Source organism: Caretta caretta, chromosome 1, assembly GCF_965140235.1.
Source record: "Caretta caretta isolate rCarCar2 chromosome 1, rCarCar1.hap1, whole genome shotgun sequence".
NCBI classification, from domain to species: Eukaryota; Metazoa; Chordata; order Testudines; family Cheloniidae; genus Caretta; species Caretta caretta.
The window spans coordinates 242,105,207-242,125,737 of record NC_134206.1 but is presented as its reverse complement, the minus strand read 5'-3'; the positions used below and the strand labels follow the sequence as shown (position 1 = coordinate 242,125,737).

The 20,531-nt window shown below is 42.6% G+C and overlaps 1 protein-coding gene across 1 annotated transcript in view; it reads left to right on the top strand.

The window, feature by feature from the left end:
- IL17RA (interleukin 17 receptor A) overlaps positions 1 to 20,531 on the top strand; it is a 44,489-nt gene that overhangs the window by 7,750 nt on the left and 16,208 nt on the right. The window contains exons 3-5 of the mRNA XM_075122362.1: positions 14,071 to 14,095; positions 17,869 to 18,012; positions 19,994 to 20,118. Of these exons, the coding sequence (XP_074978463.1) occupies positions 14,071 to 14,095; positions 17,869 to 18,012; positions 19,994 to 20,118 (294 nt within the window). The remainder of the gene's footprint in view (positions 1 to 14,070; positions 14,096 to 17,868; positions 18,013 to 19,993; positions 20,119 to 20,531) is intronic.

The window sequence follows — 20,531 nt, the reverse complement described above, 5'->3', positions numbered from 1 at the left end:
GGGGAGGGAGAACATACAGTGTGGTAAAAACTATTTGCACAAATTAGAGGTGACATAATTCAAGAGTGATGACTTATCACTGCTTGTTATCATATATGTGGTTGTGTGACTTATTCAGTATGCCCACATTGTTTATGTCATTAGGTTTTTAGCTGACTTTTTGTATGCAAACTGTAAGTAGGCCATTTAGAGGAGAAGTTCTGTAACTAAACAGCAGTACTTGTGTATGCTTATTTGATTATAGTCCCCTTTTGTTATGCAAGAAATTCTAGGAGGTCAAATTCTGATGTAGCCTGTCAGGTTTGCTTTAGTTATTGCCTCCTCCGCTTCAGCTGGTTGTAGTCTTCTGATTGAATTGTAATTCCTGCTCTGACTGAAGGTTAAAATATTTCAGGATAGCTGCATTGGAAATGAGGATCCAGAAAGTAGATCAGAACAAAAGTTAGGAGTCATGCTTGATGACCGAAGTAGTTTGTCTTCCATGAACACCCTCTTGGTTAAGTAAAATTGTCAAACTCCAGAGTGTAATAGTAGCTACTGGAGTCAGTGGATACTGACCACTCTAATGCGAGAAGGGCATTAAGCTTTGCAAACCTGTTCCGTGTCTAGTGTCTGGCACTGACGAATAAAGCCAAATCTCTTACCAGCACTCCTGTGTATTGCACCCTACTACACAGAGCCCTTACATGTGCATTTTTCTTCAGTTCCAGATAACAGTCTTCCTTTAAGAGCACCAGCATTGATCTAAATAGATCCCAACAGTTGGAATTAGTCTAATTGATAACTTTTGTATAATTTGAAGAATGCCAGAATGCTGCATTACCCAGATTAGTCAATTTTTCAACCTTTCAGGCTGTTCTTCACCGCATATCATGATCTTACACACAATATTGTGACCCCCAATAAGCTAATAGCTTTATCCATACTTTGCAAACAGCTTGGAAGAGTGCCGAAAATGTAGATTGTTAAAAGTAAAATGAAAATTTCACATGGTATCAGCATGACTTGGAGCACGTCATACAGCAGAATTCTTCTCTAGTTCAGGGGTCTCAAAGTCCAGGCCCGCGGGCCATCTGCGGCCCAAGAACCTCCCCACTGTGGCCCGCGGAGGAGAGCCGCATGCAGCCATGCTGCTGGCAACGTCTGTGGCGGGCGCCGCCCCCTGCAGCTCCCATTGGCTGGGGTATAGGGACAGAGATACCATCACTAGTTGCCAGGCAGAGTCAGCCATGGAGGCAGCATCACTTTTTTCCACAAAGAATATAAACAAGTCAAAATACTGAACACAACTATCTGATGCCCACCTTGCTGCAATCCTGAAGGTTTCAACTGCTCCGTCACTGAGGCCAAACATCAACAAACTGACAGAACTGAAGCATTGCCAGGTGTCTGGCAGGCGAAGAATTGTATAAAGTTGTATGACAGTTTTATTATTTCTAAGAAATTCAAAATAAAAAATACAATATAAACGTTTCCTTTTCTGAACACCATCTTCAGTGACATTATTGGCCCGCTGGGAGGATTTGGGGACTGGCACTGGCCCTAAGGTAAATTGAGTTTGAGACCCCTGCTCTAGTTGATAGGCAATTGTAACGTACTTATGTATGCCAATCTGCAGAATGTGTAAACCATCTGATAATATTAATGGAATCCTCTTAACAGATTGGAAAACCAGCGATAGTTCTGTGCACCTAGGTTAGCAACTGGCCCAATGGATATAATTTCAGTTCTCCTTCACCTCAAGGTGGTAACCTCCCGTCCAAACCCTGCTTATTTTACACATGATGGGGAGCCTTAAACACTGTCCCTCTATTTTCTAGATTTTTAAATGCAGTATTAGAGGGGTGGTAGTTGTTGCAGTGTTTACAATGTATTTGTATTGCAGTACATCTGTGAGGCCCATAGCGGAGGCTTGTTGTTTTAGCATCATGTTCACACAACAAAAAGATGGTCCTTTCCCCTGAAGATTTTATATTCTGAGAGCTTAGATAGAAGTTACAATGCAAAATGTCATTAGATTTAAAATCTGCTGTTGCACTTGGAATTGAAATTAGTTGCTCTGTCTACTTTGGAGAATTGAGGCAGTACCCTCTTTGATATATATCCTGGGATGGGAGGGTGAAGGAGATACTATAGTTATTCAAATATGTATGTTAATGTAGTACTCTGTTCAAGGTTTTCCAAAAACCAGTAATGAGCAACATCATATAAAAAGTCATCTTGGTTCTGTGATGTGTAGCTATTTGTTTAAATGACCAAGCAATGGGATCAGAGCATTCCTGTTTGCTAAAATTTTAACCCTTTCTTTGCTGAGAATTATGCTTTTTCCTCTACGGTGTTGGGAGGGGGTTGTATGTAGCTAGGAGCGGGAGTGAACCTGTAGTAGCTAGTGATTATGTGAGAGACATGATGTTGTGTCACTTTTTTTGTCATACAGATCTGTAGTCTATGGCAATTATTGGGGTCTAGCAAGGAGTAGTTAGATGTTTAGCTATCTAAGTTGGTCAAGTCTAGTCTAGAGAGCAGTAAAGGAGAAGAGAATCATTGGTATTTTCCTGGAGGCCTGATACAGATATGCTATAGTTTCCTTGGCAGTATAGTTGTGGAACCAGCTTTCCAGAAATCTTCTCCCCAATTCTTATTTCCCTGCCTGGGTTTATGATTCAGTTTTGTACTGTGTTTTCCTCTCTTGTCTTATAGTCAGGAAGTAATTCTCGGACTCTGTGGCACATAAACTTTTCTTTAAGGAGGCAAATACCTTACACGACCTTAGGATGCTTAGGTACTGAAGGCATCTCAGCCTGACTAGTAAATAACCTGAATTTTTGCCCGACTAGACACAACTTCTAATTTTTAAATGAGCCCAGATATGTGTGAACAAGGCTTTTTGCCCAATAGTTGGAGAGGCCAGTATGGGGTAGGAAGAAGTTGGGAAACAAGTCAGTTCAGAGTCTGGAGGAGGGTGGAATGGGGACCTTGATTAAGTAGGAGGCCTATCTACTGCTGCTTCTGCTTGTAGGATTTCAGTCTGGTTCATGATCTAGTCAGTATACCCTGGCATTATAAGTAGACTGTCTATTATTGCATGGATTACCCACTTTATCTGGGGACTACAGAGGCTTGTGAGTATCTATAGATGATCATTTAATCTACAGATGTGGTTGCTATTAAAAAAAAAAAAAACATTCCAGATGTAATGAAGGGGTCCAGCAAGACAGAAAGCCCAACAGAAATCTTACTGAGTGCTCAGGACCGGAGTTAATCTCAAATATCTTAATTTCAGTGGGAACACTGAACACATGTCAGTGGAGAATCTCTCCAAATGGCTTTGCCTAGAACAGTGGCTCTCAGCCTTTCCAGATTACTGTACCCCTTTCAGGAGTCTGATTTGTCTTACATATCCCAAGTTTCACCTCACTTAAAAACTACTTGTTTACAAAATCAGACAAACATACAAAAGTGTCACAGCATGCTGTTACTGGAAAAATTGCTTACTTTATCATTTTTACCATATAATTATAAAATAAATCAACTGAAATATAAATATTATACTTACATTTCAGTGTATAGTATATAGAGCCGTTCTAACCAAGTCATTGTCTGTATGAAATTTTAGTTTGTACTGACTTTGCTAGTGCTTTTTATGTAGCCAGTTGTAAACCTAGGCAAATATTTAGATGAGTTTACATACCCCCAGAAGGCCTCTGCATGCCCTCAGTGGTACGTATACCCTTGGTTGAGAAACACTGGCCTAGAACATTTGGTTTTGGGGGAGGAGGGGGAGGAGACTCTGATTAAATCGGCACTGTGTTGTTCAGTTTTTAGAGTGGTAATGTAGATTGAGACACTTAGTTGCAACACTTCCTCCTCCTGCCTCTACTGGCATCTCCTTACCATGTTGAGTCAGCTGCTTCTTTGAGTAGTGTCCCTATGAGTGTTCCACTCTAGTTGCGTTTGCGCCCCCTGCGCCTTTGATGTGAGATTTCTCACAGCAATGTTCATTTGGCCCATGCATGCGTTTGACTCAGCCTCATGGCCCATACCGTTGCTATATAGTACTGCATGGGCTAACCATCCTCAGTTCCTTTTCAACTTCCCCAGCTTGAGAGACAGCCTTAGCTAGTTGTCCACATTGTTTTTCCTCAACTATGTTCTCTTAGCTTTTGTAGTGGGTGTATTATAGTAGTTAGTACTTAGTAATAGTTAGTTGTGTTAGTTTTTTTTAAAACCAAAAAAAGAATTCCACACATATAGCTTTTAGATAGATTTCCCCCCACCCTGGGGAGGTTTTGCCCCTTTCAAAGGTATGTCTGATTCTCCTGGATTCAAGCATTGCCTGTTGTCCCAGGAGGCAATCCCAGTGATAGACACTCTCATGGCCTCTGTTGCCTTAGGAAATCTCATATTTCCCAAAAGAGCAACTTCTGTCTGGCATTAAAATCTAGAGCCAGAAAGAACAAGGAGATAAAACTTCAACTCCTTATGATGGAGAGCTTGCTGCATCCAGCCTTTGACCCAGGCCAGGAGCCTCCCCTCCTGCATATGCCAGTCTCCAAGTAAGTCGCCTGCCTCTTCTGTATCTGAGCCACACTCCTGAAGGGCATCTAAGAGGAAGACCCAAGATTCTTTTCATAAGTCTTCCAAAGACCTTGCCCTGAGTTTCCAGGTAGAGGATCTATCTTGAAGTTGTCAGCTGCCCCAGATTCCAGTGGTCTCTGACATGGTACCCTCAGACTGCTGGTTCCTCAGATACCAAGAGCACAACTAAGCAAAGAGACCCTAAAATATCAGGCTCCAGGACACCAGGGTGGCAAGAAGAGCTCTACCACAGTACCGGAAAAGACCATTCAGGCTCTGTCCAGGTTCCTTCCAGAGCATTCAAAACTTGTGGTACCATCAACTCCTTCACTACCATTACTTCAGCTCAAGCCCTGGACAGCGCTCTTGGTACCGCAAGAATTCTGGCTTCCCTGAGACCTCACGATATCAGAGACACCTGATTCACTATCGCTCAGCTCCAATGTCTTCTCAGTACTGAGAACTTCCAGTTCTCCGGACACCCCTCTGGTACTAATAGTGGTACCTCAAGCTTCTTCTGTTGCCCCCCCATTACTGAATGACTTTGAGGAGGAGGATTCTGATGAAGATTTTTGCCTCAGCCTCCCAAATATGTGGGCAAGGCTCTCCACTATGAACCCTGTGAAGGTTCTTTTCCTGAGGTCCTGAGTTGCCTGAGCTTACTTGTGACAGACATCCACAACTACCATCCCACTGGGACAAGCACTCATGGACTCCGCCACCCGTGCAATATGTGCCACTCCCTTGGCCATTCTGGGACCCCTGGGCAGCTTATTGCCATCAATTCTGTAGGGCCTCAATCTCTGCCCTTCATAGAGATAAACAACCCTCCTCGCCCTCCCTTTCTAGGAGACCGGAGCCTCAGGAAGAGACCTCTGAGGAACAGGAGGACAGGGCTGACGAGGAGGTTTCTCCAACTGCAAACATTTCCTCTTCATCCCCGGATGAAGCTGTCATGCCATCATTACCATCCCTGGCTGACTGTTTTAAGCAGTTTCACCATCTCATCAAGAGGGTCATGGATTCTTTACAGATCCTCCTTGGGGAAACTGAAGAACAGCATCTGCTGCTCGACGTCCTGCATACATCCTCCACTTCCTGCATTGCTCGGTTAGTCAACAAGGCACTGCTGGATCCTGCAAAATTCATCTTGCATACTCTGGCCTCAATTCCTCCCATGTGCATAAGGGCAGACAAAAAATATCATGTTCCCACTAAGGAGTCAGAATTTTTATTTTCTCACCCATCTCCTAACTCTGTGATGGTTTAGGCTGTTAATGAATGTGGAAGGCAGCACCACACTAAATCTATGCCCTATAGTAAAAATCATAAGTATTATTCTTCAGCTACTTTACAGTTTGTAATCACCAACTACCAGGCCTTAATGGCGAAGTTCAACCACACAAATTATACCAAGCTGATCTCCTTTATTGAACATCTGTCAACAGAACACAGAGAGTGGTTCCAGACAATTCTTGCCAAAAACCAGCTCCTTGCCAGGACATCTCTGCAGACTTCTCTCAACATTTCTGTTGCTCATTCAATTTCTGTGGCAGTAGTTATGAGGAGTACATCCTGGCTTCAGTGCTCAGGATTCCCTAAGGAGGTCCAGAATACAATAGACCACGTTCCTTTTGACCGCACTAAGTTATTCACTGACAACATGGATGAATCTCTGCATACATTAAAAGATTTCGGAGCCACTTTACAATCTCTGGGGATCTACATACCTGCCCGGAAGAGACAATTTCGCAGGTCTCAGGTAGTACAGAGATCCTATTCTGCCCAGTTCCTAAGCTCACAGATGAGGCAGAACCTCACCACAAGAGGCAGAGGTTCCAGAGGAAACTACTCAACTCCTGGCCTTCAAACTTCACAACCTTCCACCTCGAAGCATCAATTTTTGATGGGATGATCAAGGTCCTGAGCTGTCATCCTCTTTCTTACCAGCTGCAATGTTTTACCTGCCTTTGCTCCCTTTCACAACTGCCTTTACCACTTCTGGTAGGCTTGGGAGCTCATTGCCCATGGACAAGTGGATTTTGGAGATCATTTCCAAGGGTACTCATCTACTTCAATTCGCTTCCATCCCCCCAAACCTCCTTCCCCATCCCTCTTCAGGGACACCTTCTACGAGAACCTGCTGTTGCAGAAAATAGACTCTTCTGCACCTGCATGCTATAGCAGCAGTTCCCACAGAGGGAAGGGGCTTTATTCCAGGTATTTCCTGGTTCCAAACAAAAGAGCGGCGGTTTGAGAGCCATCCTAGATTTAAGACTACTCAACACCCTTGTGAAGGCACAAAAATTCAGAATGTGACACTTGCAGCGATAATCTCATCACTGGACCAAGGGGATTGGTTCTTGGCCCTTGACCTTCAGGACACGTCTATCCACATTGCGATCCACCCATCCCACAAACAATTCCTATGCTTTACAGTATGCCAGGACCATTCTCAGTACAGAGTGCTCCCTTTTGGCCTATCATCCACCCAAGGATCTTTTCAGTAGTAGTAGATGTCAGTAGTAGCAGCACACTTACACAGGAATGGAATTTTGGTGTTCCCTTGCCTAGATGATTGGCTTCTAAAAGGACTCTCCTTGGAAGTAACTTTATAGGCAATGTACGAGCCCATAAAACTCTTCCTCAAACTAGGCCTGCAGTTGAACATTCAGAAGTCCACCTTGACCCCTGTTCAAAAGCTGGAATTCAAAAGGGCTTATCTTGATGCATTAGTAGCAAGTCTTCCTCCCAATGCACAGATTTATGTCTGTATCCAACTTAGTTAATACAATTCAGATCAGCCTTCAAACCCTGATCAGGAACTGTCTTTAGCTACGGGGGCATATGGGGGCTGGCACTTGCGTTCTAGACCACGCCAACTGCTCATGCAATGCCTTCCAGGTTGGTTCAGGATGATCAGACACAATTTAAACACACTGCTTTCCATGCCCTCTTCTGTAAAGGAATGTCTCATTGGTGGAAAGACCCCATAATGTGTGTGCTGGAGTCCCATTCACTCACCCTTCCTCAGTGGTTGTCATAATAACAGTTGCTTCCCTGTTGGGATTGGGAGCGCATGCATCTAGACACTGATACATAGGGCCCTACTAAATTCATGGCCATGAAAAAGCGTCTCACACAGTGAAATTTGGGCTCCCCCTGTGAAATCTGGTCTTTTGTGTACTTTTACCCTGTGCTTCAGAGCTGGGCGGCTGGAGAGCAGTGGCTGCTTGCCAGGCACCCAGCTCTAACGGCAGAGCTATCGCCAGCAGCAGCGCAGAGGTAAGGGTAGCAATACTGTTGCCACTATACCTCTTATATATGCTACCCTTACCTCTGCGCTGCTGCTGGTGGGGAAGTCTTCAGAGATGGGTGCAGGCCAGCAGTCGCCACTCTCTGGCTGCCCAGCTCTGAAGGCAGTGCAGAAGTAAGAGTGGCAATACTGAGACTCTACCACCAAACCCACCCCTACCTCCCCGCTACAATAGCTTTGTAAACTCTTTTTGGTCTGGACCCCCAGTTTGAGAAACACTGAGTCTTAAGGACTTTACATATTTATATTTTGCTGTTTTAAAAATACATATTCATGTTTGTTACAACACCATGAAATTTAAGGTTTAAATATCTGAAACCATGAAATTCAAGTTTTTTTAAAATGCTATGACCATGAAATTTACAAAAATGGACTAAGAATTCGGTAGGGCCCTACCCATACAGCTCAGAGCAGGTGGATGCCCCAGGAAACCATTCTGCACATCAACTTCCTGGAACTCAAATCATTCAGATACACCTGTATCCAGTTTCTGCCACTAATCAGAGGCAAACACATAAAGATCATACAACATATTATGCATATTTCATATAAACCAGCATGGGAGAGCAAGATTCCCCCCACTCCCCACATGCTGAGGCTATAAAGTTTGAAATTGGAGTATGCGCCATCAGATTGTCATCACTACAGTTTACCTTCTCAGAGTTCAGAACATGACCATAGACATGCTCAGCAGACACTTCTCTCAAGACCGCAAGTGGGAGATAGATTCCACCATACTTCACCACATATTTTGACAATGGGGCACTTTTCAGATAGACCTTTTGATCAAGATGATATACAGGAAACGCACCCAGTTTTGCTCTAGAGCCCGGCCGGTCACTGATCCCTGGGGGATGCCTTTTACCTCCAGTTGTCAATGGGTCTTCTGTAGGAGTTCCCCCCGCAACTCCTCTGATATCCAAAGTTCTACTCAAATTAAGAAAGGACTGGGCCAGTGTTATTGTTCTGACATGGCCCAGACAAACATGGTTTCCTTACCTGATACAGCTGGCCATGTTCTCACTGATCACTCTCCATGCCACTCCTCGTCACCTTTCCCAGGAGAGTGGGAAGATCCTTCACCCCACCTCAGAATCCTTCACCTTAAAGCATGGCTTGTCAATGGTTCTCAGGCATGGAAATGGCCTGTTCACAGCAAGTAAAAAGAACGTTACTACACAGCAGAAAAGAGTCTGCACACTGCACTTACAAAAATGGACAAGATTTGCATGCTTGTATGATGTCAAACACATTGAACCAGCAACTTCTTTGCTGCCAGACATACTGGCCTGCATTCTAGAACTAAAGAGCTGAGGGCTATTGCTGAGCTCCACTAGAGTTCATCTGGCAGCCATCAGGGCCTTCCATTTTCCAGTAGAGGGGTACTCTACCTGCCCAATGACAATGAGGTTTCTCAAAGGCCTCTGCAACCTTTTTCTGCCAGTTAAATGCCCTACTTCAGTTTGGGACATCAGTTTGGTTCTTAAATGATTTACAAGACCACTGTTTGAACCTGAGGCTGCCTGTGCACTCCTCCATTAATTGATGAAAACGACATTTCTGGGTGCTATCACATCAGCTTGATGAGTATGGGGGGGAAATAGGGGCTTTTATGGCATACCCCCCGTTCACAATATTTTTCAGAGACAAGGTCACATGACTGTACCTCAAGTTTTTGCCATATTAATCACCCTATTCACCTCCCCATCTTCCACTCTGAACCTCACTGGGATAAGGGGGAGGTGTTGTTCCACAGACTTGATGTCAGGGAAGCCTTGACCTTCTACCTTGATAGGACTAAACATTTCAAGCAGACTTTCAGATTGTCTTGATCACCGACAGAACAAAAGGAGCTAAAAATCTCTAAACAGAGGCTCTCTAGGTGGAGAACTGACTGTATTCGTAGCTGCTACTAGTCTCATAATCTCGAAGCACCCACTGACATACGAGCTCACGCTGAGATCCATTTCCATCTCCACAGTCTTTCTTAAGAAAAGTTCCTATCATTGAAATATGTAAAGCCACAACTTGGGCTTCTGTGCAGTAATTTGTAACTCTGCTTCTGATACTGTGTTTGGCTCAGCTGCACTTCTGCACTGGACTGAAGCTCACTCCTCCTTAAAGGGGGACTGCTCAGTAGTCACCTAGAGTAGAGCACCCATGGAGATGCTACTTGAAGAAGAATAAATGGTTGTTCACCCTGTGCAGTAACTGTGATTCTTTGAGATGTGTGTCCCTATAACTGTTCCACTGCCTGCCCTCCTTCCCCTCTGCTTCAGAGTTCCCTGTCATGGGGCAGGCTTTGCAGTAGAGAAGGAACTGAGGATGGTTAGCCCACGCAGTGCTATATAACAATGCCGTGAGGCTGAGTAACACACATGCAGTGCCCGTTTGGCCTGTGCTATGAGAAATCTCCAATTGAAGGTATAGGGGGTGCAAGTGCACCTAGAGTGGAGCGCACATAGGGGGACACATCTCAAAGAACCACAGTTTCTGCACAGGGTGAGTAACCATTGCTTCTCTGCGAAGGCAGAACTCCTGGCTGCTGCTTCCAAATTCTCCACCCAAGAACCCGCTTCTTGTGTGACTATACTCTCATTGGGCCTGCAGTTGTCAAATGTTTCCCAGTGGGTGCCAAACCAAGAAATGTTGGAACAGCTGTGCTTCCAGGCACCCCTGACTTATCTGCTGATAAGAAAAACCAACAGATGAAAGCAGATGGCTTTGCCTTTTGTGTAAATAACTTATCACCGTTTATGCAAAGACTTTATAATGAAGTACAATTTACTGGGAATCTAAAATTGTCCAAATATGGAATGATTTAATTTAGGTGATTGGTTTTATCTAAAGGAAAGTAATTGTTTGTCAGACTTGTCCTTTTGTATCTTGAATGTGTTTTGGTTTTTTTAAATCAAATTTTCATAATCTGGGGCCCATTACTTTCTTTAAATTTATTGATTAAAGGGACATTTTCAGTAAATAACGTACCCTTATGTGTCCTTTAATTCTGTTACTAACACTTACGCTATTGTGATAATTAAATTTTTCAACATTTATTATGTTCCTTTAATTGTATTTCTCTCCATTTGAACAGTAAAAATAGATTCGCTGACTTCACGTTGGTTTACCCAATATCTAATCACTTTCTACTTCTCATTCACTGGCAAAGTACAACAGAGTTTGGGTTGCAGATGCTACATGGGAATGTTTCAATCCAAGCAAACTGTTCTCATTTGAAGATATAAAAGTGGTGAGAAAATGTCCCCACTTGTGTTTACAGACACTTTATTAACTCTGATAGAATGTAAAAATCCAATTTAGGAATTGTCTAAACATAGAAGTTGCATCAATTTAACTTAATTGATGCAAAGGCACTCTTAAATTAGTTTGAGTGCCATGGTTCAAAATATCAACTTTAGTTGACTGACCGACTAATTTTAGTGTGTTAAGAGCTTTAAAGACAGAGGCCTGGCCTGCCAAGTATTTTTTCCATTAATATTAAACTTGAAGCTAAGTGTAATCTCAGTATTGCTCTGATCATGATGGTCCTTCTCCCCACTGGAGGGCACAGTTAATCAGAGTTTCTAGTGGTGCCAGTGCTTAGGCCCCAGTTCAGTAAAGCTGAAGGTGAAACACTGATTTCAGTGGGACTTTGGCACATGCTTAAGTGCTTGCAGAATCAGGGGCCTCAGTGCTAGAATCTAGTAATGAGGCTGGAAGTCTGGTTTCCAACCCAATAAGTTACTTGGGGACTAGAAGTAAGGGGTCCAGGTGAGGTGGGCGCAATGGTCATTCCCACTGATGAGCTGCTGGTTTTGTGGGGTTTGGTGTTTCTTCTCTCCTATTGAGTAATAGCTGGAGGCTCTGCTTCTCTCTGAATTTGAGAGAGTGTTTTCCTACCTTAACCCTAATTCTGTGTTTGGAGGATAGGAGTGAGTATAGGCACTGCCAGTTCTAGTGAAACTCTTTGTTTTTCAAAACCTAAATGTTGAACATAAGCTACATGACAATGTCCCTTGTAAATGAAAACATTCTTCACCAGGTTTATTTTAGTTCTCAGGTAAATTCTTACATAAATCTCTGTATAACTCACAAATTTAGAATGGCCAGATTAGTCAGACCTTACCTCCTCTTGGATTGGTACAACTTGAACGGCCTGCTGCATGCCATTGGAACAGTATTTTCCAGATTTGTAATAAGTTCTCTGACATGATGACCTTTGATGTGACCTGAATTTTGTAGTGAATTGAGTACCTGTTCCTCAAGTACTTCTGTGGACATTACTTACGAGACATGCAGATATGTTTACCTGCAAAAGTACTATTGTTAAAATTAGATTTGTACCCTTTTATACTTTATGGCAGGGGAGGGCAAACTACGGCCCGGGGGCCAGATATGGACCATCAAGGCTTTCAATCTGGCCCGCGGGTTTGCCAGCCCTGTGGGGCTAAGGCAGTGGGGCTAAGACAGACTCCCTGCCTGCCCTGGCCCCGTGCCACTCCTGGAAGCGGCCGGTACTGCATTCCTGCGGCCCCTGAGGGAGGATGGTGGTACCCACAGGTGAGGGCAGCATGCGGCGGAGCCGCCTGCCCCACCCCACCGCTAGGAGCCACAGCTGGACATGCTGGCCGCTTCTGGGAGCAGCGCGTGGCCAGAGCACCCTGCCTTAGTCGCGCTGCATGCCACTGCCACCCTAGAGCCACTCGAGGTAAGCTGCACCAGGCTGGAGCTTGGCCCCTGTACCCCTCCCGCACCCCTGCCCTGAGCCCCCAATCCCCTCCTCCACCCCAAGCCCTTGCCCTGAGCCCCTTCCTGCACACCGCATCCCCTCCCACACACCACACTCCCTCCTGCACCCCGATCTCCTGCCCCAGCCCTACATTCATGGCCCTGCATACAATTTCCCCACCCAGATGTGGCCCTTGGGCCAAAAGGTTTCCCCACCCCTGCTTTGTGGTGTATGTAACAAGGGCCTGGAAGAGGCTTTTAATTTTTATTTTGTTACCTTAAAAACATCTGTAATGTCAAATCTGGTTTTCCATGGTTTGCTGAAGGATTTTTTTGAAGTTCTTTCTGTTAAAGCACGCTTTTTTTTATAGTGAAGCCAGAAATTGTGCAGGCGTCTATAAATCATGTGGAAACTACAAATGGCTTTGTCTTCGCTAGGATTTTTACCTCATGTTTGCTAACACTCAGGTTAAGAATGCACCAGTTTCCTAGTGAAGACAAGACCATAGTTTTCCAAGGTAGACCAGACGTGGAAAAAGAAGTAGAATCACATTCCCTCTGCCTTTTTATTTCTTTTCAGGCCATCTTGATTCTTCATAAAGTATAAAAAGGCAGTAACTCATTTTTTTCCCTCTTTGTAGTTCAGCTTTAAAAGTGGTTCTCAACAGGATAAAAACAGACTCTCCTTTTAGAGGACTGGTACTTATTAAAGATGCTAAACCACTTTCTGTGCCTTGGTTCTGAAGAGCATCATAGAAATTAAAGGTGGAAAACAACGATTAGTTCATGCAGTCCATCTCCCTTGAGGCAATGCAGGATTGTTCTCTACAGTTTCTCTCCAGTGATTTGTCCAATCCAGTTTGTAAAGTGACCATATTTATTTCTGTTCGATTCTGTTCTAGCACTTAAGGACCTCAAATACAGAAGAGGGCTTCATTGTACTAGGCACTATACGAACAAATACCACAGTGACAGGCTCTGCCCCCGAGAGTTCACAGTGTAGGTCAAAATGATCTGAGAAGTTGTAGGTGACTGCCAGCATGACCAGTGCTGGATGGTAGTAATTTGTAGCCATCATGGCAAAGACAGACCTATCTGATTCGAGCTATGGGACTTTCACCACCTTTCTTGCAAGACTATTCTACAATCTAACTGGACTTCATTTCAGGCAGCTTTTCCTGATATTCAACCTACATTTTCTTTTTAATTTTGTCCATTACTCCTAGCAATAATGTCACCCTAAATGCTCTGTTCAAGTACTTGTAGATACTTATCATGCCTACCCCTGAGCTGTAATTTAGCCAAGCTATATGCTACCATTTCCTGGTAAGTCAGTTTTTCCAGGCCATACTTGTTGCTCTTCTCTGTGCCCCTCTGTCACAAGATCAGGATGAATAAATGAGAAAACAACTTCTATTCTCTCAATAACTTTCTTGTTTTCTCCACAGGATCTAAACTGCCTCGTAAGAAATAGTAAGTCAGTTTTTCTTCTTTCTGGTATATTCCCTCCTCTCACTTTTTTGTAACTGAAGTCAGATGGTGAGTGCCTCTGTTTAAGCCACTGAGAGGTGGCAAAGTTAAGCATTATCCTGTTAACCAGCATTATGAACTATCATCTGCCTGCCTAATCCAAAACCAGCTCTTTCCAACAGGAAAATAGGAGTTCAGGTCTCTTTTCAGACCTATTTTCAGGCCAGAGTTCTTGAAAAGAGCAAATCCATAATTTTTTCACTTCTGTTCAAAACTGAGTCAATTTAAAAAAAAAATTATAGTGAGATTTTAGGGTAAGTTTGTAGTATGTAATACATATCCATCCCACACTATGTTCACTAAGTCAGCAGGTAAAATTAGATGTAAACTTAGTGCTGCTAAAAAACAATAAAACAATGAAAAAGTTGATAGCAGTGACTGTAAGTTAGCAGGCATGATCTTCAGCAAATTGATACAAAATGGAAACAAAATAAAGCTTAGCATTGGTATAGGTCCATTACTAGATATGTATGTTAAAATTATCAGGAATGATGCAGAAAAGGCAGAAGTATTCAATAGCTATATTCTATACTTGGGAAGAAACTGGGTGTTGTATTTGTGTCTTACAATGGAAAATTAAATACTTCCTATTCCAATGGTAACTAGGAAGGATATTAAACAACTTCCAAAGTTAAACATCTTTTAATCTGCAGGAATGGATAGCATACCCTCAGAGGTTTTTAAAGAATTGGCTAAGCAGTTCTATGAGCCATTAAGTGAACTGAATATTTAATTCACTGAGTGTTTAAGCAATCTTGAAGTACAGTATTGAGGAAGTGCCAGAGAAAAAGGCTAATGAACCAATATTTAAAAAGGGGTTAAAAGGGATGCTCTGGATAGGCCAATTTGCTTAACATCTGTCCTGGGCAAAAGCATGGAAAGGCTGGTGGGGGGTGCAATAAGTAAAGAATTAAAGGCTGGTAGTATAATTCATTCCAATTTGCATGGTTTTCTGGAAAATAGGTCTGGTCAGACTTGATACTGTTTTTGATGACATTACAAGTTTGGTTGACAAAGGTAACTGACGTAATATACTTAGACTTATGTAAAGCATTGTTTTAATACCTTATGGCACTTAAAATTAGCATTATATGTAATTGATATGATACGTAGCTAGATTTTTAAATCCATTAACTAACTGTTAGATCTGCAAAAGTAATTGTAAATGGGGAATCATCATCCACAGGGTGTGTTTCTGGTATGCTCTCACAAGAATCATTCTTGGCCCAATGCTATTCAATACTTTTATTAATGATCTGGAAGAAGATGTAAAATCATTACTTGTAAAGTTTGCAAATGACATACTAATAGAAGTCACCAACTAATGTGAGCTCCCAGTGCAATGGGGCGACTAAAAGAGCAAATGAAATCGTTGTTTGTATAAAATGGGGAATATTGAGTAGAAATAAGGAGGTGTTATTACCAGTATATATAGCATCAGTGAGACTGTTTTGGGACTTCAGAAAGGATGTTGACAAATCAGAAGGGTTCAGAAAAGAGCCACAAGAATGAGTCAGCATCTAGAAAACCTGCCTTACCGTGAAAGACTAAATAAACTCAATCTGTTTGGTTTTGTCTGAGAAAGTTAAGAGAACCTGAGCAGTGTAGAAGTACCTAAATGGGAATAACATTGCTGATGGTAGGTTCATAATTATTTGTTTCTAAAGACCAGAAGGCACTATTAAACCATCTAGTCTGATCTCCTGTATAACACAGGCCATGGAATTTAATCCAGTTATTCTGTATTAAGATAAATAATTTGTGTTAGATTAAAGTATATCTTCCAGAGAGAAATCCAATCCTGATTTTAAGACTTCATGAGATGGAGAATCTATTGTTTCCCATGGTATTTTGTTCCGGTAATTAATTACCCACACTGATAAAATTGTGTGCCTTATTTCTAACTTGAATTTGTCTGGCTTCAGCTTCCAGATATTTATTCTTGTTATGCCTGTGTCTTCTACAGTAGAGAGCCGTTAAGTGCCTAGTGGTGTCTTCCTGTGAGGGTACTTATACACCATAATCAAGTCACTTCTTGATCTATTTATAGATATGCTAAACAGATAGAGCTCACTGTAAGGCATTTTTCCTGCCCTCAGATATTTTTATGGATCTTGTCTGCACCCTCTCCAATTTTAACATCCCTTTTTTAAAATGTGGACACCAGAACTAGCTGCAATATTTCCATATCAATCTTAGCAATGCCACATACAGACATAAAATCACCTCCCAGCTTATTCCCCCTCTGTTTATACGTCCAGGGATTGCATTAGCCCTTTTTGCTATAGCATCACATTGGGAGCTCTTGTTTGTCTACTATAACCCCTAAATCCTTTTCAGACTCACTGCTTTCTGGAATACAGCCCCCCATTCTGTAGATATGATGTGTATTCATTGATATTAGATATATGACATTATGTTTGAATATTTTGTATTCAAATTTATTTTGCTGAATTGGGTCCAGTTTACAAAGTGATTCAGGTCTCTGTGTATGACTGTCCTGAACGCTTCATTATTTACCTCTCTGCCGGTCTTGGTGTCATCCACAAATTTTATCAGCAATGTTTTTATATTTACTTCCAGATCATTGATAAAAATACTGAAGAGCATTGGGCCTAGCACGGATCCCCGCAGAACTCCACTAGGAACACCCCCTTTCAATGATGATTCCCCATTGAGAACTGTTTTTTGAGATCTGTCAGTCAGCCACTACTTAAGTCACTCAATGTGTAGCTTATTGATGCTGTATAGTGCTATTTTTAATCCGAATGTTGTGTGGTGGTAAATAGGTATTTAACATCTATGCAGTCACCTTTATTAATCAAACTTGTAATCTCATCATAAAATGAAATCAGGTTTTGACATGACTCTTTTTCCATAAAGCCACGTTGATTATATTCCCATCCAGAAGGCTCATTAATTTAGCAAAACATAAGAGCCAATGGCTGAAAGCTGAAGATGTAATACTCAGACTAGAAATAAGGCAGAATTTTTTAACAATTAGAGTAATTAACCATTGGAACAAATTGCCATGGGGATATGGTGGAATCTCCATCAAGATGAAGTTTTTAAATCAAGATTAGACTTCTTTTTAAAAGATATGAGCTAGTTCAACAAGAAGTTATGGACTTGATGCAGGAATTACTGAGCAAAATTATATGGCCTGTTTTGACCAGGAGATCAGACTAGATGATCATAATGTTCCCTTTTTGCCTCAAAAATCTACAAAGAAAAATATTTTCCCCAAAAGACACATCAAGATTATAATATTCATAGTTCACACAGCACGACTGGGTCTATCTGCTCTTAGAACAGCTTTCCACTACAAGAACTATGAAAGAAAATGTCAGTGACCTTGCCAGCAGAGTTTATTGGTTTTCAGCCTGTGGTCTGTGGACCAGCAGACTGTCTAAGGGATCTGCGAAAGGTTGTTGTTACCATAGAACAGTATTTTTCAACCTGTGGTCTACGGACCCCTGGTGGTCCACAGACTAAGGTTTCCAAAGGGGTCCATGTCTCCACTTGAATTTTTTTAGGGGTCCGCAAATGAAAAAGTTTGAGGACCACTGCACTAGTGGAGGGCATGGTTGCATGCACTTGTGCAGGCCTTATGTCATCCAGCAGTGAGCCATGGTGGACATAAACACCAGCCACTCTAATACATTACCACAGGGGATGGAAATAAGCTTAAGAAACCTCTTTGATTTGACTGACAGGTACCTGCATGGACCAAAGCTGGTTACAGGTTTCCACGTGGACGCCCTCCGCTCCCAGTGTTCTTGATGTCCACTCTGATGTTTTCCATGATGAGGGAAAATGGCTTCCTGTGCTGCGGATAGAGTGGAAGCTGGCTACTGATGGTAAGCCATCACATAACATAGACATGGAAGGGAAGGTCCTTAGAGAAATTATGGAATCTCTGAAAGAGAGTGATTGGATGGTAGTATTTGCGGTCATTCACTAGTCCAGCTGTGGAAGTCGAGCTTTGAGATGGGTTTTGGACAGCTTGTCTACTGGGTCAGAGGACATGAAGTGAGTAAATGTTAGTGCAGTTCTCCCTCCCTTATTACTTAGTCTTCAACAGAGATCAAATGGTGGTGTTAGAATGGAAGGGCAGCAGTTAATGTGGAAAAAATAAAGCACAACAGTGGTGCTTAACTTTACCAAGCTGAGGGTGGGCTCCCAGTGCAGTCGGTGTCTGATAAAGACCTGCAGTCCAAAGCCCTAAACTGGGATCATGATAGTCTGTTTTTTTAATCAAGTTTATATTTCATAGATGATACTTTGAAAATCTCAACTACAGTATTGAGTGAGGTTTACTCCAAACTGATCCTGAATGTGCAGATGGATCTTACAAACTAGGTTTACAAATGTGCACAGACTGATGGCAAGAGGAACTAGCTAGAAAACATTCTGTTTACTAGAAGCTGAGAATTGTTTAAGGGTTGAAGGGCTCATAATAGTAAAAAGACATGTCTACAAAACCAGAAGTTGGGGAAGGCCCAATGGAAAGGAGAAGTGAGGGAAGGAGTAGACTTATATTTACTCTGCCTGGACAGACTCCTAACGTGTAGTATTCATAGCTTTATATTCCTTCTTGTACTATGAATAGTACAGGTTAGGAGTCTGTCCAGGCAGAATAAATATAAGTCACTTGTGTGCAGCTGTCTTGAATCCAGTGCAAGTTTCTTCCATTTGGAAAATCAAATCCAGTTCTTGTAATCCAGACTTCCTACATATATGTGTGTCTTGGTTCTCACCAGATGCTCTGTAGCTGCGCACCTTGTGAAATTCATGCCAGTGACAATAAGGGTTAGTGTGTGGGACCATTTCAGGTTTTGCCCTCCAGCTTTCTCCCTTCACTCTTCAAGCATATTTGATTTTCACAGACTTGGGAAATCCCCTTTGCACACACTAGTCAGCCTAAACTGACTGTTGCTGGAGTCAGGGTGAACAATACTGGGTGTCTGCTGAGTCAAGTGGTGCACTCCAGAGTTGCCTGAGCACTGGTCCAAACACATTTTTGTACCACTATAACTACATCAGTTTATCATAGGGGTAGCCCTGTTAGTCTGTAGCCACAAAAATAAAACAAATGCCTTTTTTTACATCAGTTTAGAAACAGATATAGTTAGAGGGCCGTACTGTTTTAGTTTGGATTCAGGTATAAATCTGCTGACATTAGTATAACTTATTTCTATACATTTACATTTCTATACATTTACAGAAATAAGCTATTCTAATACAAGTACCTTTTATAACTGTGTCCCGACTAGAGGGTGGTACTGCTTTAACTATGCTTATTTCTAAAATGATAGTTATAATAGTACAAAAACTGTGTAGACCCACCCTGAGATGCAAGGCTGGAGGACATGGGGGAGCTGATTATAGCACTGAGATACTCTGAGGTGAAGTTAGAGGGTTGGATTTATCTACTAGACGTACTTTCTGCTCCCTGTTCATGCAGCACAAGTGCATTTTGCATTATGAATAAAACGGAACTTCTCAGCCTCTGATATCATGACCCCACATTCACCTACTTGCAGCTAGTCTCCTTAAGATCCCACTCCAGAATCTTTCGTGCCAGTTCCCATGGCACTTCATTTAAGTGCCCCACAAACTGACGCAGCAGTTATGAGCTGCTCTTGTCATGTGAAGGTAGCTGACAGCAAGGGATTTAGTAAATCTGCTTTATCAGATGGGATAGAGTGAATGGGAGTGGACTTGTGACCTATCCCGGGCATGCTGGCAATCTCTGGGGCTGGGGTGAGGTAAGATCTTTAGATTTGGAATTGCTAGAACAAGACTTTAACCTCTCCCCTTCACTATCCCTCCCACCAGCAAGCATTCAGTATCTCCAGGGAGTGGAGCTGGCTGTGCTACAAGTGAATAATAATCGACAAATCTGTGCCCAGTTTGACTTTCAGAACAGCCTGTTACTTCAGGTCCGTCCGGATGGAGGCCGGGTGAGTAAAGAGGGCTCCGACAAATGGTTTTCTAACCCACAGCTTTGTTTCCTGTCCACTCAGTCAAATAGCAAAGCTGCCTGTGAATAGCACAGAATGCTTAAACAGGAAGGATGGCCTTGTGATTAAGGCAGTGAACTTAGGACTCGGGAAGCCTGGATTCAGTTTCCAGCTCTGCCCTCGGGCAAATCATGTATTCAGTGTCTCAGTTCCCTATCTGTAAAATGGGGACAATGTCGGTGCTCGCTTTTCCCACACTTCTGTAGTTTGGATTGTACCTGCCCTCCTGGGCAACTGGGACTATGCCAGTGCAGACTAGCCCTTAGTAATACAATACTAAAGTGCTGCTGCGGCAGCCCTTTAACTGCCTTGTGTGGTCGCGGTGCAGCGCTGGGAGTGAGCTCTCCCGGCGC